Source organism: Symphalangus syndactylus, chromosome 2, assembly GCF_028878055.3.
Source record: "Symphalangus syndactylus isolate Jambi chromosome 2, NHGRI_mSymSyn1-v2.1_pri, whole genome shotgun sequence".
NCBI classification, from domain to species: domain Eukaryota; kingdom Metazoa; phylum Chordata; class Mammalia; order Primates; family Hylobatidae; genus Symphalangus; species Symphalangus syndactylus.
In genome coordinates this window covers 31,857,177-31,876,054 of record NC_072424.2, presented here as the reverse complement: position 1 = coordinate 31,876,054, position 18,878 = coordinate 31,857,177, and the positions used below count along the sequence as shown (strand labels likewise).

General features: G+C 38.3%; 1 protein-coding gene across 9 annotated transcripts in view; it reads right to left on the bottom strand.

Annotated features, from left to right (window-relative positions):
* SORCS1 (sortilin related VPS10 domain containing receptor 1) overlaps positions 1-18,878 on the bottom strand; it is a 608,941-nt gene that overhangs the window by 62,599 nt on the left and 527,464 nt on the right. For all 9 annotated transcript variants that reach the window (XR_010115734.1, XM_055249851.2, XM_055249858.2 and 6 more), the window contains exon 18: positions 16,420-16,591. Coding sequence is in view for 8 of the 9 variants with exons in the window: in XM_055249851.2 (XP_055105826.2) it covers positions 16,420-16,591 (172 nt within the window). In the remaining variant the exon portion in view is untranslated. The remainder of the gene's footprint in view (positions 1-16,419; positions 16,592-18,878) is intronic.

Here is an 18,878-nt window from a genome sequence, read left to right as displayed (position 1 = left end):
ATTTCTTCGTATGACTAAGGGTATTTAGGCAGAGTAGGGGGTATGAAATAAAAGTAACTCACCATTATCCTGCATACCCTACTCTAGGGAGGCAGACTTAGGTTACCAAGGTCTCAACAAGGAGTGGAAAAGGAAATAACAGTTCAAAGTACCCTGGCATTCAGAGAAGAGATTTCATAAGCCAGTGTAGTAAATGCATGGCATGCAACTTTGTACACAAAGTGAGAGTGCAAGTAAGATTGATCTAGTTGAGTTCAGTGGCTCATGACTGTAATCTCAGCACTTCGGGAGGCTGAAGTGAGAGGACCACTCGAGCCCAGGAAGTCAAGACTGTAATGAGCCATGATTGCACCACTGCACTCCAGCCTGGATAACAGAGTGAACTACTCTCTCATTAAAGAAAAAAAAAATAGAAAAGGGAAACAATTGCTCTATAAGATCCCCTGGGTGGTCACTAAGGGAGAAGAGAGAGAACATTTCTTGAAAGTTTACTGTGTCAGAAATAATAGCAACTACTTTCTATATATTATCTTATTTAATCTTTGTATCAGTCTGTTTTCACACTGCTATAAAGAACTGCCTGAGACTGGGTAATTTATAAAGAAAAGAGGTTTAATTGTCTCACAGCTCCACATGGCTAGGGAAGGCCTCAGGAAACTTACAATCATAGTGGAAGGGAAAGCAGGCACGTCTTACATGGCGGCATGTGAGAGACGGTGTGTGTAGCAGGAACTGTCAAACACTTATAAAACCATCAGCTCTCTGAGAACTCACTCACTTTTATGAAAACAGCAGGGAGGAAACCACCCCATGATCCAATCACCTCCCACTAGGTCCTTCCTTGGACACTGGGGATTATAGGGATTACATTTCAAGATGAGATTTGGGTGGGGACACAGAGCCAAACCATAGCAAACTTCAATCCTAAAAGAACTCAGACCTGTTCAAATTTGCCTAGAGTCACAAGACTAGTTTGAATCAGGCTGTTCTTAACTCCGAGTCCAGCACACTTACAACTCGTTCATAGAAAACACTCAAACTACTCTGTGGTGCTCATTCCCAGATGGGTGCTAAAGAAAGAATTCACTGATGTATTAAACCAAAGAACTTTGCAAGCTTCGCTAACTACAACCCTTTAGAGGAATGCCAAAGTGATGTAAGATGATCCCAGTGTAATATTCCAGGCTCTGTAAAATACCTCAGAAGCTACAAAATGTGTTTGTGAGGATTCCTGGTGGTGTGAGTGTTTGACAAAGTCTGAGATGACTAATCAGGAAACAACTGTTGTAACTGTGTTGGACCTTCTTGTGTGACATTTTATAATAGTAAACTGAGCTTTTCTAGAACAGTTAAAAACCAGTCTAGGATAAAAGGCAGCTGCACATGCCCTAACTTCTGTTCCCAAGCAAGTTCTTTGTCCTCTCTGGCTTCTCCTCCAAGAGGTGCTGGCACTGCTGAAAGCCAAAGTTTCCTCACCAAAGCAGCTAGGACAGAGTGTTCCTAGGATGTCTGGTTTGAATCATGCCCTATAGGTGTTTCTTCACTTTCAAAACTGAGCTCTGGAAGATGACTCTAAAATGTCCAAATCCATGCATAATTACGGACTATTGTCAGTCTTCTCCCCTTGCCTATTCAAAGATGGTTTTCTAAAGCACATGTCTTTCTCCAAATGTGCAGACCTCCTGAGCTTCTCTGCAAGCAAAACCTACAGTAACTTAGATGCTCTGACCTGGGGGATGAAGAGTTGCCACAGTGAAGAGGATAGTGCAGAAGGTTTTACAATTTTTCTAGAGAACTCAGATCTGTCAAGGCCATGAATTTCAGAGACAGCACACTTTGAACACACCAAATCATTTGCCTAGATTTATGACATTTCACCTTCTCTCAGATGAAATGAAGATGGCTGGTTTTTGGGGCCCTTCTATGAGGACTCAGATCCTTGGGACTTGCCTAAGTAAATACCCAAATACTTCTGGATCTAATGCCCAGATCAAGACATTCCAATAGGAACATCACAAGGTGGTTTGGTCCTTCCCTTAGAAATGGGTGATATTACCATGTATTTGACTGAATCCCAAATTTCCCTTTTATGTCTTCTGTACTTGGTGTCTGGTTTAAAATGGAACAGAATACATAAGGCAGGAAGAATACTTAGCTTGTGTAAGCAGATAATGACTATGAGCTGGGGCCTCTGTAATCCCTCTAGATATTGTGGTACAGAGAGGTTCAGAATCTTGACCCACTGCACTTTGGAAGCACTTTTTAGATAATAAGGGACATTGCTATACTGTTACCACTGCATGGTGGCTGTAGGAATTACATCAGCAGGCTCTGGCTGGAAAACCAGGGGACTGCCAAATGTCATAAATCTTATAAATGTTTTTGAATGACTTTTGGAATTCACTCATAAAGTAAAAACATTCAGCTATGTAATTAGAACAAAATTATATATACTTTAAAAATAGTAGGAAGTTTCCGTTAGGAATAAATCTCTATAGAACCAGGTTTCCTAGTAGTAAAATATGTAACAGAAATATGTTAGCTTTATCAGAAGAAAGAAAAAAAAGCATAGTATATTCATTGGGAAAATATAGAAATACATAAAATAATGACAAAGAAAATTAAAATCACCCATAATTGTATCGCCCACAGATTACCTTGTTAACATATTGGTGAATACCATTTTAATCAATGAGAATGCACATGGACACAGATACCACCCCTATAACACTGGAATCACTCACTATACTATTGTTAGCATTATGCACTCAACATGTTTAAATAGCTTAAACTTTTATACCTAGTATCACTTGGTGGTCTTCACCAAGTCATAAGATCTCTTCTATGAAATGGATATATGATTTCTTGCCCTGGAAGTCACTTCATCCCCCTTCTAAATTATTAGGTTGTTGTGAATTTATTTTAAAGAGATGCTGTATATGAAAGAGGTGCCCTACAAAAGCCAGGTGGCAACCTGGGTATTAGAAGACCTAGTTTTGTGTCCTTCGAAAAACATTGTTTATTTGGACCTCAATTTCTCTACCTGTAAATTAAAGATGGTAAGACCTGATGATCCTAATTGTCACTTCCAAGTCAGATAATCTGTGATTTTTACAATTCTATTATTCTTGTTATTGGCATTATTGTGCATCCACACATGTGTATATATATATATATATATATATATATATATATATATATATATATATATTCTAACATCAATTTGAGCTGCGAGATAAGCTCAGATCTCAGGTAAAGACACAGAACTGATTTGAGTGCTGCTGTCACAGGTAGAGACTTTCCACTGCACATTAATGGTAGACCAGCTTGAGGACTAAGCAGCTGAGCAGAGGGTCATGGAATAATAAATGGCAAAGTGCAAAGCCAGAAGCCTGAGGAAGTTACTTACTCAGGCGAGGACTGCTTGATGTGGTGAAACCCTGATTCAGGGGTGGTGAACACCCATGTGGGTGAAGTGGGACATTAGTATTGTCAGGGCCTCAAGTAGGCAGACTAGGAGACTGAAAATCCAAACTGAAGACTATTTCATGAATCCAGCCTCTGGGATGTTTGCTGAACTGGAACTGTCAGTAATGAGCCAGGTATCTAAGTCAGATTAAAGTTCTTACCAAACATCTTTTTTTGAGACCCTAAAGAACAGCAATACTCCAATATATGTGGATTAGTTTTGAGGGGAGAGAGAAGTGGAGCCTTAGAAAGAGTTGCTAACCAATCCAACTTGAACTTCAGACATTAGGCTTCTGGCTAGAGACAACCTATATTGCCTGCCTCATTTCCTTCAACAACAAAAAGCGAGAAGAAATGAAGTGGCTCAATTACCTTGCTAGAGTCAAAGAGAATAATGCTGAACAGAGTAAGGAATAACATAGGAGAAAGCCTCAAATCTCTAAGGCTCATTGAAATCAGCTTCCACTTCTTTGTATGGAAGGAGAAAACAGTTGAGGCATCTACGTCAGAACTAAGCTGGCTTAGAAACTGATACCTGCCTCACGAGGTCAGGATATGGAGACCATCCTGGCCAACATGGTGAAACTCTGTCTCTACTAAAAATACAAAAATTAGCTGGGCATGGTGGCACGTGCCTGTTATCCCAGCTACTCAGGAGGCTGAAGGAGGAGAATCACTTGAACCCAGGAGGTGGAAGTTGCAGTGAGCCAAGATCACGCCAATGCACTCTAGCCTGGCAACAGGGTGTGTCTCAAAAAAAAAAAGAAAAGAAAGAAACTGATGCCTGCCTCAACATAACACTGCTTATTAACCCTTTGTGCCACCACTAAAGGCTCCAAATAGCCTTTTCTGCAGATGAAAAAGTAGGTCAAATTCTGTCATGAATTCAGACGAGTGAGTATCTTGCAGAAATTTTTATCAACAGCCATCTTCTCTACCATCTGATGGCTGATAGCATCCTGCAATACTTATGAAGTATTATTACACTGTGGGTACTTTAATGCTCCCATAAGTCTTTCAATGTATGTGAAATTACATATCATTGAAACCTGTCTAATGAGGACACAGTCCTCACGTTTTGGAGTTAAATCTCACAAAAGTGATAATCATGAATTTTCCTTATTAAGTTTCAGTCTTCGTATGTAAATTGAAGTATTAAGACAATGAGATACAGATCAAAGTTTTAATTTTTGTCCCTTGCCTCAGATTTAATTTGAAAGTCTTAAATTATGCAGAGAATTGCATCTCTTTGTTCTTACAGCTGTTTAAAACAGATTTAATTATCTTCCTAAACATGCAGATACTACTTCTGCCTACCAGTTCTCTCAAACGAATACCTCCCAAATCAGTTTTGTTGAGTTCTTCAGACTGATTAGGGTCTTTGCCATCGATCCTGTGCCTTCAGGTTCTTGCATTGGATTTCTCCGGGAAGCTGAGTTATTGTGTTGAAAGTCTATAGGCTCATTAGGTTCTCATTAGTGGTCCAGAGGACATCCATCTTGAGTGAGTCTCCAAGCACAGAGATGCCACCTCTCACAGCATGCTTGGGTCTCAGTGCAAAACACCTTCAATTGGCTTCGTAAAAGTCAGGCATAGTTTGAAAATGTTCGGGATCTTAGATTCAACTTTATGGACTTCTCTACTTCTCTTCCAGTTGGTTCTTGGATTAATTGTTCTTTATTTTTAAGGCAATAATGATGCATAAATGCGTTGCGTGTGCTTGTGTGTGCGCACACGTGTGTTCTTCTTGCATCTGCCACAGTGAGTCTGGGATGGAAGTATGACTGCTCCTTTGCCTTCTGCTGCTAACGAAGGTTCTGTCATGAGAGTACACTTGGAGAGAACCCTAAAAGCAGCAGGAAATGAGGCAGGGGGTATTGATGACATTGGAATTTTTCATCAACCTCAGGATAGCTATGTGGTTCTCTGAGTAACATATCAGGTGAGCCAAGTTGTGGGATTTTGGAGGAATTGTGTTATGGAGGTATTTCTGTCATCTAGGTTTTGAGGGTGACCTCATATGCTATTTGCAGGAAAGAATCCCATTTCTTACACATACTAAATCTGTAATTTTCTGGCTTGAGTCCATACTACTGTATATGAAATTGCAAACTAGTATCAGTGTACCTAGCCTTTATTTTCTGTCAATAAGAAATTCTGCTCTTTGCTCTGGTTTTAGCCATGCTTTCATTGATATTCTTATGCTAGAATTAGGACATGCACTAGGAAAGGATTAAGGAAGAGATTTAGATTTCAGATGAAGACTTTACCATGTTTTGACTGTTTTTCAAATGTTAAGTGTCTTTTCAAGTTTCAGTTTTATCTCTATGCTTCTTAGGGAAGCCTATCCAAATCCACATACGTTTATTGAGTTTCTATCAATATGTTAGGCACATCGTACAGAGATGTGGGAATTGCAATCAGGAGTGACACGATTCTTAAAGATATGTATAGTTTACTGGCAGATGCCAAAAATATTATTACAAAATAATGCAATAAATTATTAGTCAAACCAAAACATATATTCCCACAAACTAAAGTCCATTAATGAATGAAAAGTACATGACATAAAATTGGCAGTTGGTAAAATATTTGTCAAAGAACAAATAAATAAATACAAATATCTAACTATTTGCTGAGACAGTTGATTCCTCAGGTCTCTAATGGTTTAGATGAAATGCGGAGGAGATGGAAATTACATGGAGGGGTTTGTATGCAAGTAACTGGGAGAAAGAAGAGGCTTAGATCAGTCCGTAACCCAATCTAGCCCCATCAAAGGAAGACAAGACTGTAGGAGAAAGTTGAACCATGAGTTAACATGGATAGAGGCACAAGCTGTGGTACTCACATGAAAAAAAATATTGTAACAACTTGGGGAGGTGAATCTTTTGCCCTCTCTGCATTAATCACACTGTGATGTCATATAAGAACCTAGCAGGGACCTCCAGGTTTCTTTGGTACCTAGAAGACTTGCTTTTTACAGGCATCAGAAGCATGATCTTCTGACTTCAGAAGATCCCTGTTTTTATAAAGAATTAGTACCAGAAATGGGGCAAGAGTCAGGCACTATTTTCAAAGTAAATTCAGAAGGATCAAATTCAAATAAGAAATACACTCATATAGATTTTGAGGAGAATAAAGACACCATGTATTGCTAGTAGGGGCACATGCCAGGGATTTTTTGTTTTTGTTTTGGATTTCATTAAAAAATATTATGGCCTAATTTATACCCAAGCCTCTGAAGAAATACATGTATCGTAAATTCCTTGGGTGCTGCATTCATATCCTACGTTTTTGCAATATGGTTTAGAATAGATAAACAGTGTCAGGCACACTAGGCATTCAACAAAGGCATCATTTTCCAAAGAGGGGGAACCCAGAGAGGATTTCGCATCTCTCTTTGCTGAAATGTTTTTCCACAAATGGATCCCAAGCCATTAGTATTCTCAGAGAAGCCAGGAGGAAAATTCTGGTAGATTTATGGATTAGTGTCTAAGAATATAAGAGCCACAGGCTAAACTGGCTTGGTCATTGATGATTTGGCCTTTTCTTTCTACTCCTTGATCTTTGTGACTACTTATAATCCCAGCCATGGGTTTCTACAGAGGCTTAGGAGCTACATGAAGTTCTTCTTAGAAAACGGTTCCTTCACCATAGAGAAGCAACAGAAAAACAAGATAGCACAGATCCCGGATTAGACCCTAGGCTCTAACAGTTAGCAGCTGTGTGATCTCAGGTAAGTTACTTGCCTTTCTGTGCCTCATATAAAATGACACTGAAATGACAATAACACTTACTTGCACAGAGTTGCTGTTAAGATCTACATGAGATATTTCATGAAAAGCACTCACAAACTGGAACAGTGGTGCTCAATAAATGTTGGATAATCACATTATTATCATTGTGTCGAGTGTCAATTCTCCCCAGCTTTTCAGAAACACTCTGTGTCTCTTCATTCTGCATTGCTAATCACATGCACCTCCCGTGCCTACGTATCTAATCCAGAGGGTCACAGAGAAATTGAGGGTCTTTTTCTGCAAGGAGGAGTCTGAATCATTAGCACAGCATCTCACAATCACATGTGAGGTCCTCAGGGCCTCCTGATACGAAGAAGGTGCTCTTGGCTTGGTGCTCTGCACCAGGAGAACAGAGCGTCAAGAAACCAGATCTGACAGCTGGAGGCAGCAGATTTCATCCCTGCTGTTGAAGCTTTGCCCGCTCAAATGGAATGAACTGACTTGTTATCTTTTTTCCTTCTTGTGCCCAGAAGGCATGAATTCACATATCTTTGAACCAGATTCCCCAATCTGTTCCCACATCACTCAACCCAGTGTGAGATGCCTGATGATGATCTTTGTTACATGGAAAGCAGAGCTGAACAGATGAGAACCAGGCCTCTGTCCCTGAAGTGTGTTCTCTATCATTTGCACAAAGGTTGGAGCTAATCAGAAGTTCTTGTTTCAGATATTGCTATATTGTGTTCTTAGAAATGGAAAAACTTTCTGAACTCTGCCATAGTATAAACATCTGCTGCTTCAAAAGATGACACTTCTCTGGGTATCAGGATCAGGTGCCTCATGTCTCTAGGAAGACGACCTTCACATTCACCTTGCAGGTAAACACAGGGTGGAAGGTCGGCCCTAAGCATACCAGAAAGGTTTTTCTTATGTTTCCTTTTTTAGCCCAAAGACCTAAATATAAAGTACTATATTTTATATGGATTTCCAAAATGATTTTTAAGTAAGCTTTTTGTTGAGTAAAATATACATTAAAAACATACAAATCACTGAATTGATTTTTACAAAATGAATGCATCCATTAACTGCTACCCAGATGAACCAACTGAAAACTGCCAGTACACCCAAAGTTCTCCAATCACTCCACCTCCAAAGTTAACAATTTTCCCTTCTATTACCACGAATTATTATTATTATTATTATTATTAAGACGGTGTCTAGCTCTGTCACCCAGGCTGGAGTGCAGTGGTGTGATCTCAGCTCACTGCAACCTCTGCCTCCCAGGTTCAAGCAATTCTCCTGCCTCAGCCTCCCAAGTAGCTTGGATTACAGGTGCCCGCCATCACGCCCAGCTAATTTTTGTATTTTTAGTAGAGACGAGGTTTCACTGTGATGGCTAGGCTGGTCTCGAACTCCTGACCTTGTGATCTGCCCGCCTTGGCCTCCCAAAGTGCTGGGATTACAAGTGTGAGCTACCACGCCTGGCCACCATGAATTATTAACAGCTTTGACTATTTTTGCATTTTAATTAAATGGAATAATCCAACATATATTCTTTTTAGTCTGACTTCTTTAGCTCAGCAATGGATATGACATTTATCCAAGTTTTTTGCATACAGCTGTAGTTTGTTCTTTTCCATTGCTGTATGACATTCCATTCTGTAAATATACTATAGTTTATGTATTCTACTATTCATGAATGTTTAGATTGTTTCCAGTTAGGGCTCTTATGAATACTTTTGCAATGCATATTATCTTACATACATTCTGGTGCGTATGTGTATGCATTTCTGATGAGTATATACTTCAAAGTGGAAACGCCGGGACATAGGTGGTATACATGTTCAGCTAGAACAGTTAATGTCAAACAAGTCCCAAATGGCAGTATGTATCTACACTCCAAATAGCATTATATGAATGACCAGCTGCTCCACGTTGTCAATAACACGTGGTATTATTAGTCTTTTTTTTTTTTTTTTTTTTTTTTTTTGAGAGGGAGTCTCACTTTGTCACCCAGGCTGGAGTGTAGTGGTGCAATCTCAGCTCACTGCAACCTTCACCTCCTAGGTTCAGGTGATTCTCCTGCCTCAACTTCCCAAGTAACTGGGACTATGGGCACGTGCCACCATGCCCAGCTCATTTTGTTTGTTGTTGTTTTTGTTTGTTTGTATTTTTAGTAGAGATGGGGTTTCGCCATGTTGGCCAGGCTGGTCTTGAACTCCTGACTTCAAGTGATCTGCCCACCTTGGCCTCCCAAAGTGCTGGGATTACAGGTGTAAGCCACCGCACCCAGCCTATTATTAGTCTTTTTAAATATAAACCTTCTGATGGTGCAGAGTAATATATTGTTATAAATTAAGTTGCATTACGTAGGGATGTTCAGAATTTTTTCATATGCTTATTGGCTATTTGGTTACTCTGAGTCATTTGTTCATTTTCTATTGAGTTACCAGTATTTCCCTTATTAATTTGTAGAATTTATTTATACTCTTCTAATTATGATTCCCTCATTGAAATTATATTTATTTTGCATAATAAAAATAAAAAACATAACAAATAAAATAATTTTGTTATTTTATTAATGTAATAATACCTTATTGAAAAGGTATTATTACAAATACTTTTTTTCCCTCTAGGGCTTAATTTAATAATAATAGCTTATTGAAAAGGTATTATTACAGATACCTTTTTCCCCTCTAGGGCTTAATTTTTCATTTTCGAAATAATGCCTTAAATAACAGAAATTCTTAATTTTAATGTAGTCCTATTTAAAATTAGTATAATTAGGCTGGGCATGGTGGCTCATGCCTGTAAACCCCAGCACTTTGAGAGGCTTAGGTGGGCAGATCACTTGAGGTCAGGAGTTCAAGACCAGCCTGACCAACATGGTGAAACCTTGTCTTTACTAAAAACACAAAAATTAGCTGGGTGTGGTAGCTGGCACCTGTAATCCCAGCTACTCAGGAGGGTGAGGCAGGAGAATCGCTTAAACCCAGGAGGCGGCCAAGATCATGCCACTTGCACTTCAGTCTGGGTGACAAAGGTAGACTCCATCTCAAAAAAATAAAAATAAAATTAGTATAATTATAAAGAAGTTTGTTAGTATAATTCCTTTATACTTAATGGGTTTTCTTTGTTGTTTTAAAAAAGTCTTTGCATAACACAAGGTCATGAAGACACTCTTCTGTGCTTTTTTTTAGAAGTGTTACTATTGTTGGGCACGGTGGCTCACGCCTGTAATCCCAGCACTTTGGGAGGCCGAGGTGGGCAGATCACTTGAGTTCAGGAGTTCGAGACGAGCCTGACCAACATGGCGAAACCCCGTCTCTACTAAAAATACAAAAATTAGCTGGGTGAGGTGGCATGCCCCTGTAGTTCCAGCTACTTGGGAGACTGAGGCAGGAGAATCACTTGAACCCAGGAGGCGGAGGTTGCAGTTGAACTGAGATCTCGCCACTGTACTCCAGCCTGGGCGACAGAGTGAGACTCAAAAAAAATAAATAAATACATAAATGTTAGTATTAGCTTTCTAATTTTGATTGACAATCCAGTTATAATTATGTTTGTATATTATGTGAGATATTCATGTATTCCCATATGGATATTCAAAATTGTAGCACCCACATATTGAAAAGATTATAATTTCTCCACTGTACTGCAGTGTGTCTCATTTGTCATAAAGTGGGTGTGTGCGTGTCTATATATATATATATATATATATATATATATATAATATATGCATGTATATATGTTTCTTGACTCTCCTTGTTCAGCTTGTGTATGATAGACATACATATATATGTATATATATGTGTGTGTGTATATATCTATATATATGTTAATGTCAGTCATCCAAATTTGTGAGTCACCTTCAAAAGTATCTTTGCTATTCTTCAGGTCTTGACATTTTCTGTAAATTTTATGATCATATTGTCAATTTTAATACACAAAACATGCTGGAGATTTTTATTCAGATTGCTTTTAATTCAAGTCAATATGAAGAAAATTGATGTCTTTTTATAATATTGAGTCTTCCAATCCATGATCAGGGTGCATCCCTCCATTCATTTAGGTTTTTTTCAAAATTTATTTCCAAATTTGTGTTGTTTTCTGGGTAGTGCTATTGAAAATAAGTTTTTAGATTTGAATATAAATATTTGTTGTATTTTGATGCTATTATAAACTTCATACACACACATAATTTTCTACTTGTGTAGAGGATTTATATGTCCAGGTATCAAGACTCACCCTAACTCTAGTGAAAATATAATGTGTTTGAGATTAGTAATTAACATAGGTTTTAAATTCACACCAAGGGAACAGAATAGAGTGCCTAGAAATGGAACCACAAATAGACAGTCAATTGATTTATGACAAAGGCTCATAGCAATTCAGTGTGAAATGAACAGTCTTTCAACAGTATTGGGACAACTGGATATGCATGTGGATGAAATATAGAAACCTGAAAGAGTTTTATTCAAGATAAATCATACACATTAATGTGAAACCTAAAGAGAAATCTTGTGGTATGACATTTTTCACAATGTTGGTTTAGATAAAGACTTCTTAAGCCTGATGAAAAGCACTGAAGTGACAAAAATCACTAATTTTCAAAATGTAATTATTGATATTTGAGTATATACCTACCATTTTTAAATTTTAATTTTAATATGTTCGAGACAGGGTCTCGCTCTGTCAGCCAGGCTGGAGTGCAGTGGCGCAATTATGGTTGACTGTAGCTTTGAACTCCTGTGCTCAGGTGATTCTCTCACCTTAGCCTCCCAAGTAGCTGGGACCACAGACACACGACACCATGCCTGGCTATTTTTTAAATTATTTTTATTTTTTTGGTAGTTGTCCAAGCTGGTCTCAAACTCTTGGGCTCAAATGATCCTCCCACCTTGGCCTCCCAAAATGTTGGGATCCACCACACCATTCCTGTATCTACCATTTTAGTATTTGTTTTCTATTTGTCTCAACAGTATTACGTTCTTTTTTTCTCTTTTACTTGCCTTACTTTGAATTAATGAAACCCTTTTAAAGTTACTTTAATTCCCCTGTCAGTAGCTTGATGATAAGATTCTCTTACTACTTCTTCAGTTGTTACTGAATATAGATATTGAAGCACACATTCTGGATATGTTGGAGTCTAATGTAAATTAGTACTTTTATCTCTTTATAGATGTATCATGAACCTTAAACTACTTTAACTCCATTTAATTCGCTTCACATACTGTGTTATTATTCTAATATATTTTAATTCTACATATATTTTAAATCCCACAGCTTATTATCATTTTTGGTCTACACAATTATTATTAATTTCAATTATCCCCCTTTCTTGCTCTTCATTCATTCTATTCTTTTGTGTGTGTGTGGTGCCTCTGTCTGGGTCATTTTATTTATGTGTGAAGAATTATTTTTAGCATTTCTTTTTATAGACATTGGTTTATATGACAGATATTGCTATGGAAGGAAGTGCTGGGAAGGGAAGGGAATGGCCCCTTTAAATGATACAGAAGTGCGGGGCGGGGTGGGGAGGGCATGGTCCCTAGCTAGGGCTCCACCCCTGGGCCTGTGCCCTGGGACCTAGGTGAGGACAGGCAGGCCCTCCTGCCTTTGCACCCAAATGTTGTGTTTCCCAAGACCACTCTAGTCTGCCATGCCCCCATCCTGTGCCTATAAAAACCCCCAACACCCTAGCAAGCAGACACACAGGCAGGTGGACGTCGAGAGGAATGCACCGACAGACACCAGCATGCCAGCAGGCCATGGACCAGCAGAACTATACGGAGTTTAGCTGGGGCAGTTGGAGGAGAGCCCGGGCCACTGAGTGGCCCGACTCCATTGGAAAACCTTCGCACTCCATCCCCTTCTGGCTTCCCCCATCTGCTGAGAGCTACCTCCGCTCAGTAAAACCTTGCACTCACTCTCCAAGCCCAGGTGTGATCCAATTCTTCCAGTGCACCAAGGTAAGAACCCGTGATACAGAAAGCCATCTGTCCTTGTGACAAGGTAGAGGTTCTAACTGAGCTGGTTAGGACAAGCTGTCTATAGACCACAAAACAAAAAGAGCACATGGTAGCAAACGCCTACTGGGGCTTCAGGAGCTGTAAACATTCACCCCTAGACATTGCCGTGGGGTCAGAGCCCCACAGCCTGCCCCCGTTTGCTCCCCTAGAGGTTTGAGCAGTGGGGCACTGAAGAAGCGAGCCACACCCCCATCACACGCCTGCTAGGGAGACAAGGGAACATTTATTGTTTCAATATCTCTATTATTGTTTATCTAAAAAACCATTTGTGTTTTCTGCAGCTCTTCAAAGGTGTCATTCCATTTTCTTCTGGACTTTTTAAACACCTCTCTTTGATTTTAGATTTCAGCAGTTTGAATGTAATAGCTCAGTGATTTTTCTTTGCTCATATTCTTCTTGAGTTTGCTGATTCTTTTAAATCTATAGGTTAATATGTTGATATCTTTCATCAGGCTTGGAAAATTCTCAGCCCTTCCCTTTTCAAAAATGATTCTGGTTCCTTATCTCTCTCCTCTCCTTCTGGGGCTACAATTGCATCTGTGTTAGACCTTTTTATCATTTTCCAGTTGTCTCTTACTGTTTTTTCTCTATATTCTATTTCTTTCTTTTATGCTCTAGATGGTATATTTCCTGCTGTCCTTTCTTGCATTTAACCTCTATTCATATGGGTTCAATTTGCTGTAAACCTAAGTTCTTAATATCAGTTATTATATCTTTACTTTTACAATTTCTATTTGGTATTTCTTACTGATTACCACTCTGGGGTTCAATTTTCCACCTTTTCTCACATTCATGAACATATTAATCATTGTTATTTTACAGGATATCTTAAATAAACACTACATCTCATCCAACTGTTGTTCTTTTCTGTTTTTTCCCCCTCTTGGTCCTGTATCTTGATATACTTGGATTTTTCTAAATGCCCAACATTTTATATGAAAAATATTAGGTAAAGCTCTGGTTTATGTTATTTTCCACTAAAGAAGGTTTACTTTGGTTTCTAACAATCATTTTAGAGTTGAAGAGAATCACTCTAATCGATTCAGAGATTGAAGTGATTTCAGATTGGATTTCTGGGTACAGAGGGCTTGTTCTAATTTGGGTTTGCCTTTACTCCTAGGATAGAGATTTCCAGAAGTTCCAAGAACCAAGTCTTAGATAGTTCACCAGGGTCCTCCTCCTTGATAGGTCTTGAATTCAAATTTTTATCTCTCCAAAGGGTAATACTCTAAAAACTTTAACTTCTCAGCCTCTTATTGACTACTTTCTATGTTTCCTGTGTTACTTAGGTATCATGAAATACCTCAGAGAGGAAAAAGGTCCTGTATGTGTGCTGCTTCCCTGTGCTTTCCTTCTCCCTGGGACATGACCTCATCAGTCTCAGCTTTGGAATATCCTCAAAGTCCAATTTTTATCTTCCAAGCCTTGTGAGTTTTTAACACTTGTTTAGCCAACACTTTCTACTTGGCCTTTTACTGGAAATCTGAAATTTGAACCTCCTCTATAGTGTGGCATATGAATTGCTAAAGTTCTCGAAAGGAAAATATAGCATAAAATGTTGGACTCACTGCAGTGAATTTCCCATCTCTTAAGAAAGGAATTTTAGCTTCTCAATCCTCTTGACAGTTCTCTCAACTCCTAGTCCTCCTTTTCCTCCTCTTCATTTTTCTTCTTCTTCTCTCTCTCTCTGTCCCTCTTGCTCTAAATATATACGCATATATTTGGTTTACTGCAGGCTAATCTGTCATAGTCTCAAGCAGAAATCCCCAAAGAGTTTATTTATGTGAAAGATGAGCAACTCCAATTTGCCTAAATTGGCCTGTGTTTTTCTAGTTCCAACTAAAGAATTTTTGGGCACCTTAGTATTTAGAAGATTGGATATAATTGAGAGGCACTCATTAAGGAGATAATCAGGAAAGGAGTATTGGGTTACACAGTCTGTAAATGGCCCTTGGACCAGAAATATGCACATCATTTGAGCTAGAGTTTCAAACTTGTTATTTCACAGTTATTTTTCCTATGAGAATTAAAATACTAAAAATTTTCATCAAACCTGACAAAGCAATCATAATTGCTTCATCTTTCCACCGTCTTGTCACACTCCAGAGCCTCCAACTTCTCTATACCCCTAGCCTTGCCATTGTTTTGTTTTTCCTGAAGCACAATGCACAACCTGTGAACTTGTTAGAAATGTATATTCTTGGGCCCTACTCCAACCTACTGAATCAGAATCTTTAAGGATGTGGCCAAGAAAACTGTGTTTCCAAATGCTCTCCAGGTGATTTTCTTATACATGGTAAAAACTGAGGGTCCCTGGACTATCAGCAGAGGAAGTTGGAAGTCAATGTTATATATTTTAATCCTGGATGTCATTGTTAGTCTTTAAAATCCCTTCGTATTTACAGGACTTTACACAATGGTAACCATAATTAGGTACCCAGAAAACGTGACTGAGGATAGGACTGCTTGGTTTAATAATTGAGATGATTTAATATAAGTACTTATCCTTTAGAGACCATCTTCCTCATTTAAAAGATGACAGAATTCTTGTATATATTCAAAAATATATAAGATAAATTTCATCTTATCCACCACATAAATTTCAGACATTTCAGACAACCATAATCTGGCATATAATAATGTATGCTTTTAATGAGATCTCTGAGGTGCTACACAATACAAACTCTTAACTGCCAAAGAAATTACACCCAATTATGTTTACATTGGCCTCAGTGCTATATGCATGACCATCGTGCTGCCCTTGGAAAAGAAAACCTGCAGGCTGAGAGACGATGAAAGTATTAGCATCTCTTAGGTTAGTTTAGTAAGTGTACGTATTAAATTATTTCAGGAATATTATTTATGTATTCTGAGAAAATGGATTTTGCTAAAAATGCCAATAAGGCAAGATTAAATCCAACAGATCCTCCGAAAGTAAGAGATTAAGTATGAGTGAAGAACAACTTGCGGTGAAATGTAAGTAATTCAAGAAATAGATCAGGGAAGGTGAAGTGATAACAAAAAAAAAAAAAAAAAAAAAACAAGGAACTAAAAGTAAAATAAAAATTTTTAAATAGCATCTAAAATGGAGAAAGTTGACATAGATATGGATACAAAGCCATGCTTTATTAAGAAAAGTCACTGGCCCTAGAAGGTTGGGGGGAGATAGGAATCAGTCCTACCTCTTCTAATTGCACCATGAGAGTGACGTTGTGTCCTTGTTCTGCTGTCAGCTTTCCATCAGCCGTGACTATCCGCAGCCCCCGTGGGGCTTTCCCTGGGCACTTCTGCGGTTTGGCTGTGTACTGTTCCCTTACTCCATCAGTGCAATTATTGGAAACCACCTTCCTGTACCTAAATGGAAAAAAGCTCAAGTTGTAAACCAGCTCATTATAATGTGAATCATTCCCACGTTTTTAAATTAGACATAGTACCTAGCCCTGAAGACCATCAGTAAGCACCTAACCATCCTTCATGCTACTATGAAGAGTAGGGTTAATGCATATAAAGCACCCAACAGAGAGATAATCATGGTCACACGTTGTATCTATTACTAGCATTGTAACTGAGTTTTATTCATCTATTAAGTTAAGAAATCACTTCATTTTGGAGTTGTGGGAAATGCACAGAAATAGAAGATACAGCCCCTACTCTCACTAAGTTTATAAGCTAGTTGGAGAGACATAGATGGCTAATCTAGAAGATAATTCAAAGGCTACATAATTAAGGACTAGAATGAGTAATAAATATTGCAAAGGAATTTACAATTCAGAGAAAGAATAGATTATGATAGATATATGACTCAACATTCATAGATCTCATAGAGATTGCTACAGTAATGGTGTAGCATAGAAAACCCTGGCTAAATTTGATATTTTTACTCAGTCTTTCATGACAGGTTATACTGGTTAAATGATCAAACCTCACATTAAAGAGACTTCCGTTTTTGCTGATTGATGCTCTTTTGCTTATTTCTTGTTCTAGCTTTAACAGGAAAAAATAATTCTACAAAATTAACCTATATAATTTATCAGATTCATACAAAATTAAAATTTACAATTTTAGGATGACAAACCTTCAAGATTTTTGAGGTTCAGTGTTATCTAGCCATTATCGTTTTATACTGTTGGGTCTGTAGCAACCACTTTATGTATGTATATATTTGATTTCCCAAGTTTACTTGTCTAGAGTTAGTGGTAAAGCCCAAATAAGAGGCAATCAAAGATTACTTTCCACTCTTCTAGACCAGAGGTCAGCAAACTTTTTATACAAAGAGCCAGACAGTGAACGTTTCAGTTTTGCAGGTTATGTAGAATTTGTCACAACTACTTAACTCTGCACTTGCTGTATGAAGGTGAACACAGACAACACATAAAAGAACGTACGTAGCTGGATTCCAGAAAACCTTTATTTACAAAACTGGCATAGTTTTCCAATGCGTTTAAGTCTAGTGAATGCCCTTTCCTCTGTGAGAAAGTCAAAGGAGATACTGTCTGGAAAAGTACTTTGAACACTATAGATCACTACAATGTCAATTATTAATGCTTAACTCATCTCGTACGTTAAATATAAGAATTAAATGGGTTAATGTACACAGAGTACTTGAAAGTATCCTAATATTCTTCAAGTGCTCATAAAATATTACCAATTATTTCTATTTAATATTATTACTATTTCTCTTCTCTGTTCAAAACCTTCATGGACTTCATATGACCTTAGGATAAGCTGTAAATTCTGTAATCCTGGGCATGAAGCCCTCCACTAGCTAATTTTATTCTACTTTACTGGACTCTTTCTCCCTCATGAGCCCATGTCCATTCTCTTTTTAATCTTCTTGAGAGTACTTCTGTTTTTCTCTCTCTCTTTCTGCTTCAATGTCCTCCTGCATGCCCTAGCAGCTGCCTAAAATTTACCCACCCTTTAAGGTACAGCTTACTTCTTGTCTTCTCTAAGACAATTTTCCTGAATATAAGAGTAAAATGGCAGGAATTTCCTATTTAGAGAGTGTTTACTATGTCCTAGTTATTGTGCTAAGTTCTTTACATAAATTAACTCATTAACTTCAGAAGTATCCGTAATAAGGAAGATGTTGTAATTACTCCCAATAAACAGATGGAAGAATTGAGATTCATAGATGCCAACTAGTTTTCTCAAGATCAAATAGCCAGGACCTAGACAATTTGTCTCTAGCACACATCCCCTCTTTACTACTGCAATGCTACTTTAAATGGAGTAAGAGTATCCTTCCTCTAAACCCCTAAAAGTATCCTTATGATTTACTTGATAGGAATTCTTTATACCTTGTGTGATTTTCTTCCTGGTGTGACTGTGTGAAATTCAAGCTCCTTGAGGGCCTCCTTGTGTTCCAGATATTCAAAGCTGGTAATCAGGAGGTCCATACCAGTAACTGTACCAGTTTAAATGTGGAAATATCTGCATAGTAATTGGTTATCACCACATCCCCAAACCCTCCAAGCATCTCACTCACCAACCCAGCTATGCTGATCCCTGTCCCTTAGAGTCCTTGCTTCTCACAATTACGAAACTTACGGGTTAACACCTAGCCCATGAGGGGGTCACCAAAACTCCGCTCCAGACACGAGATAACTGCCCATGCTGGTTGGTCATTGTTATGCCTAAG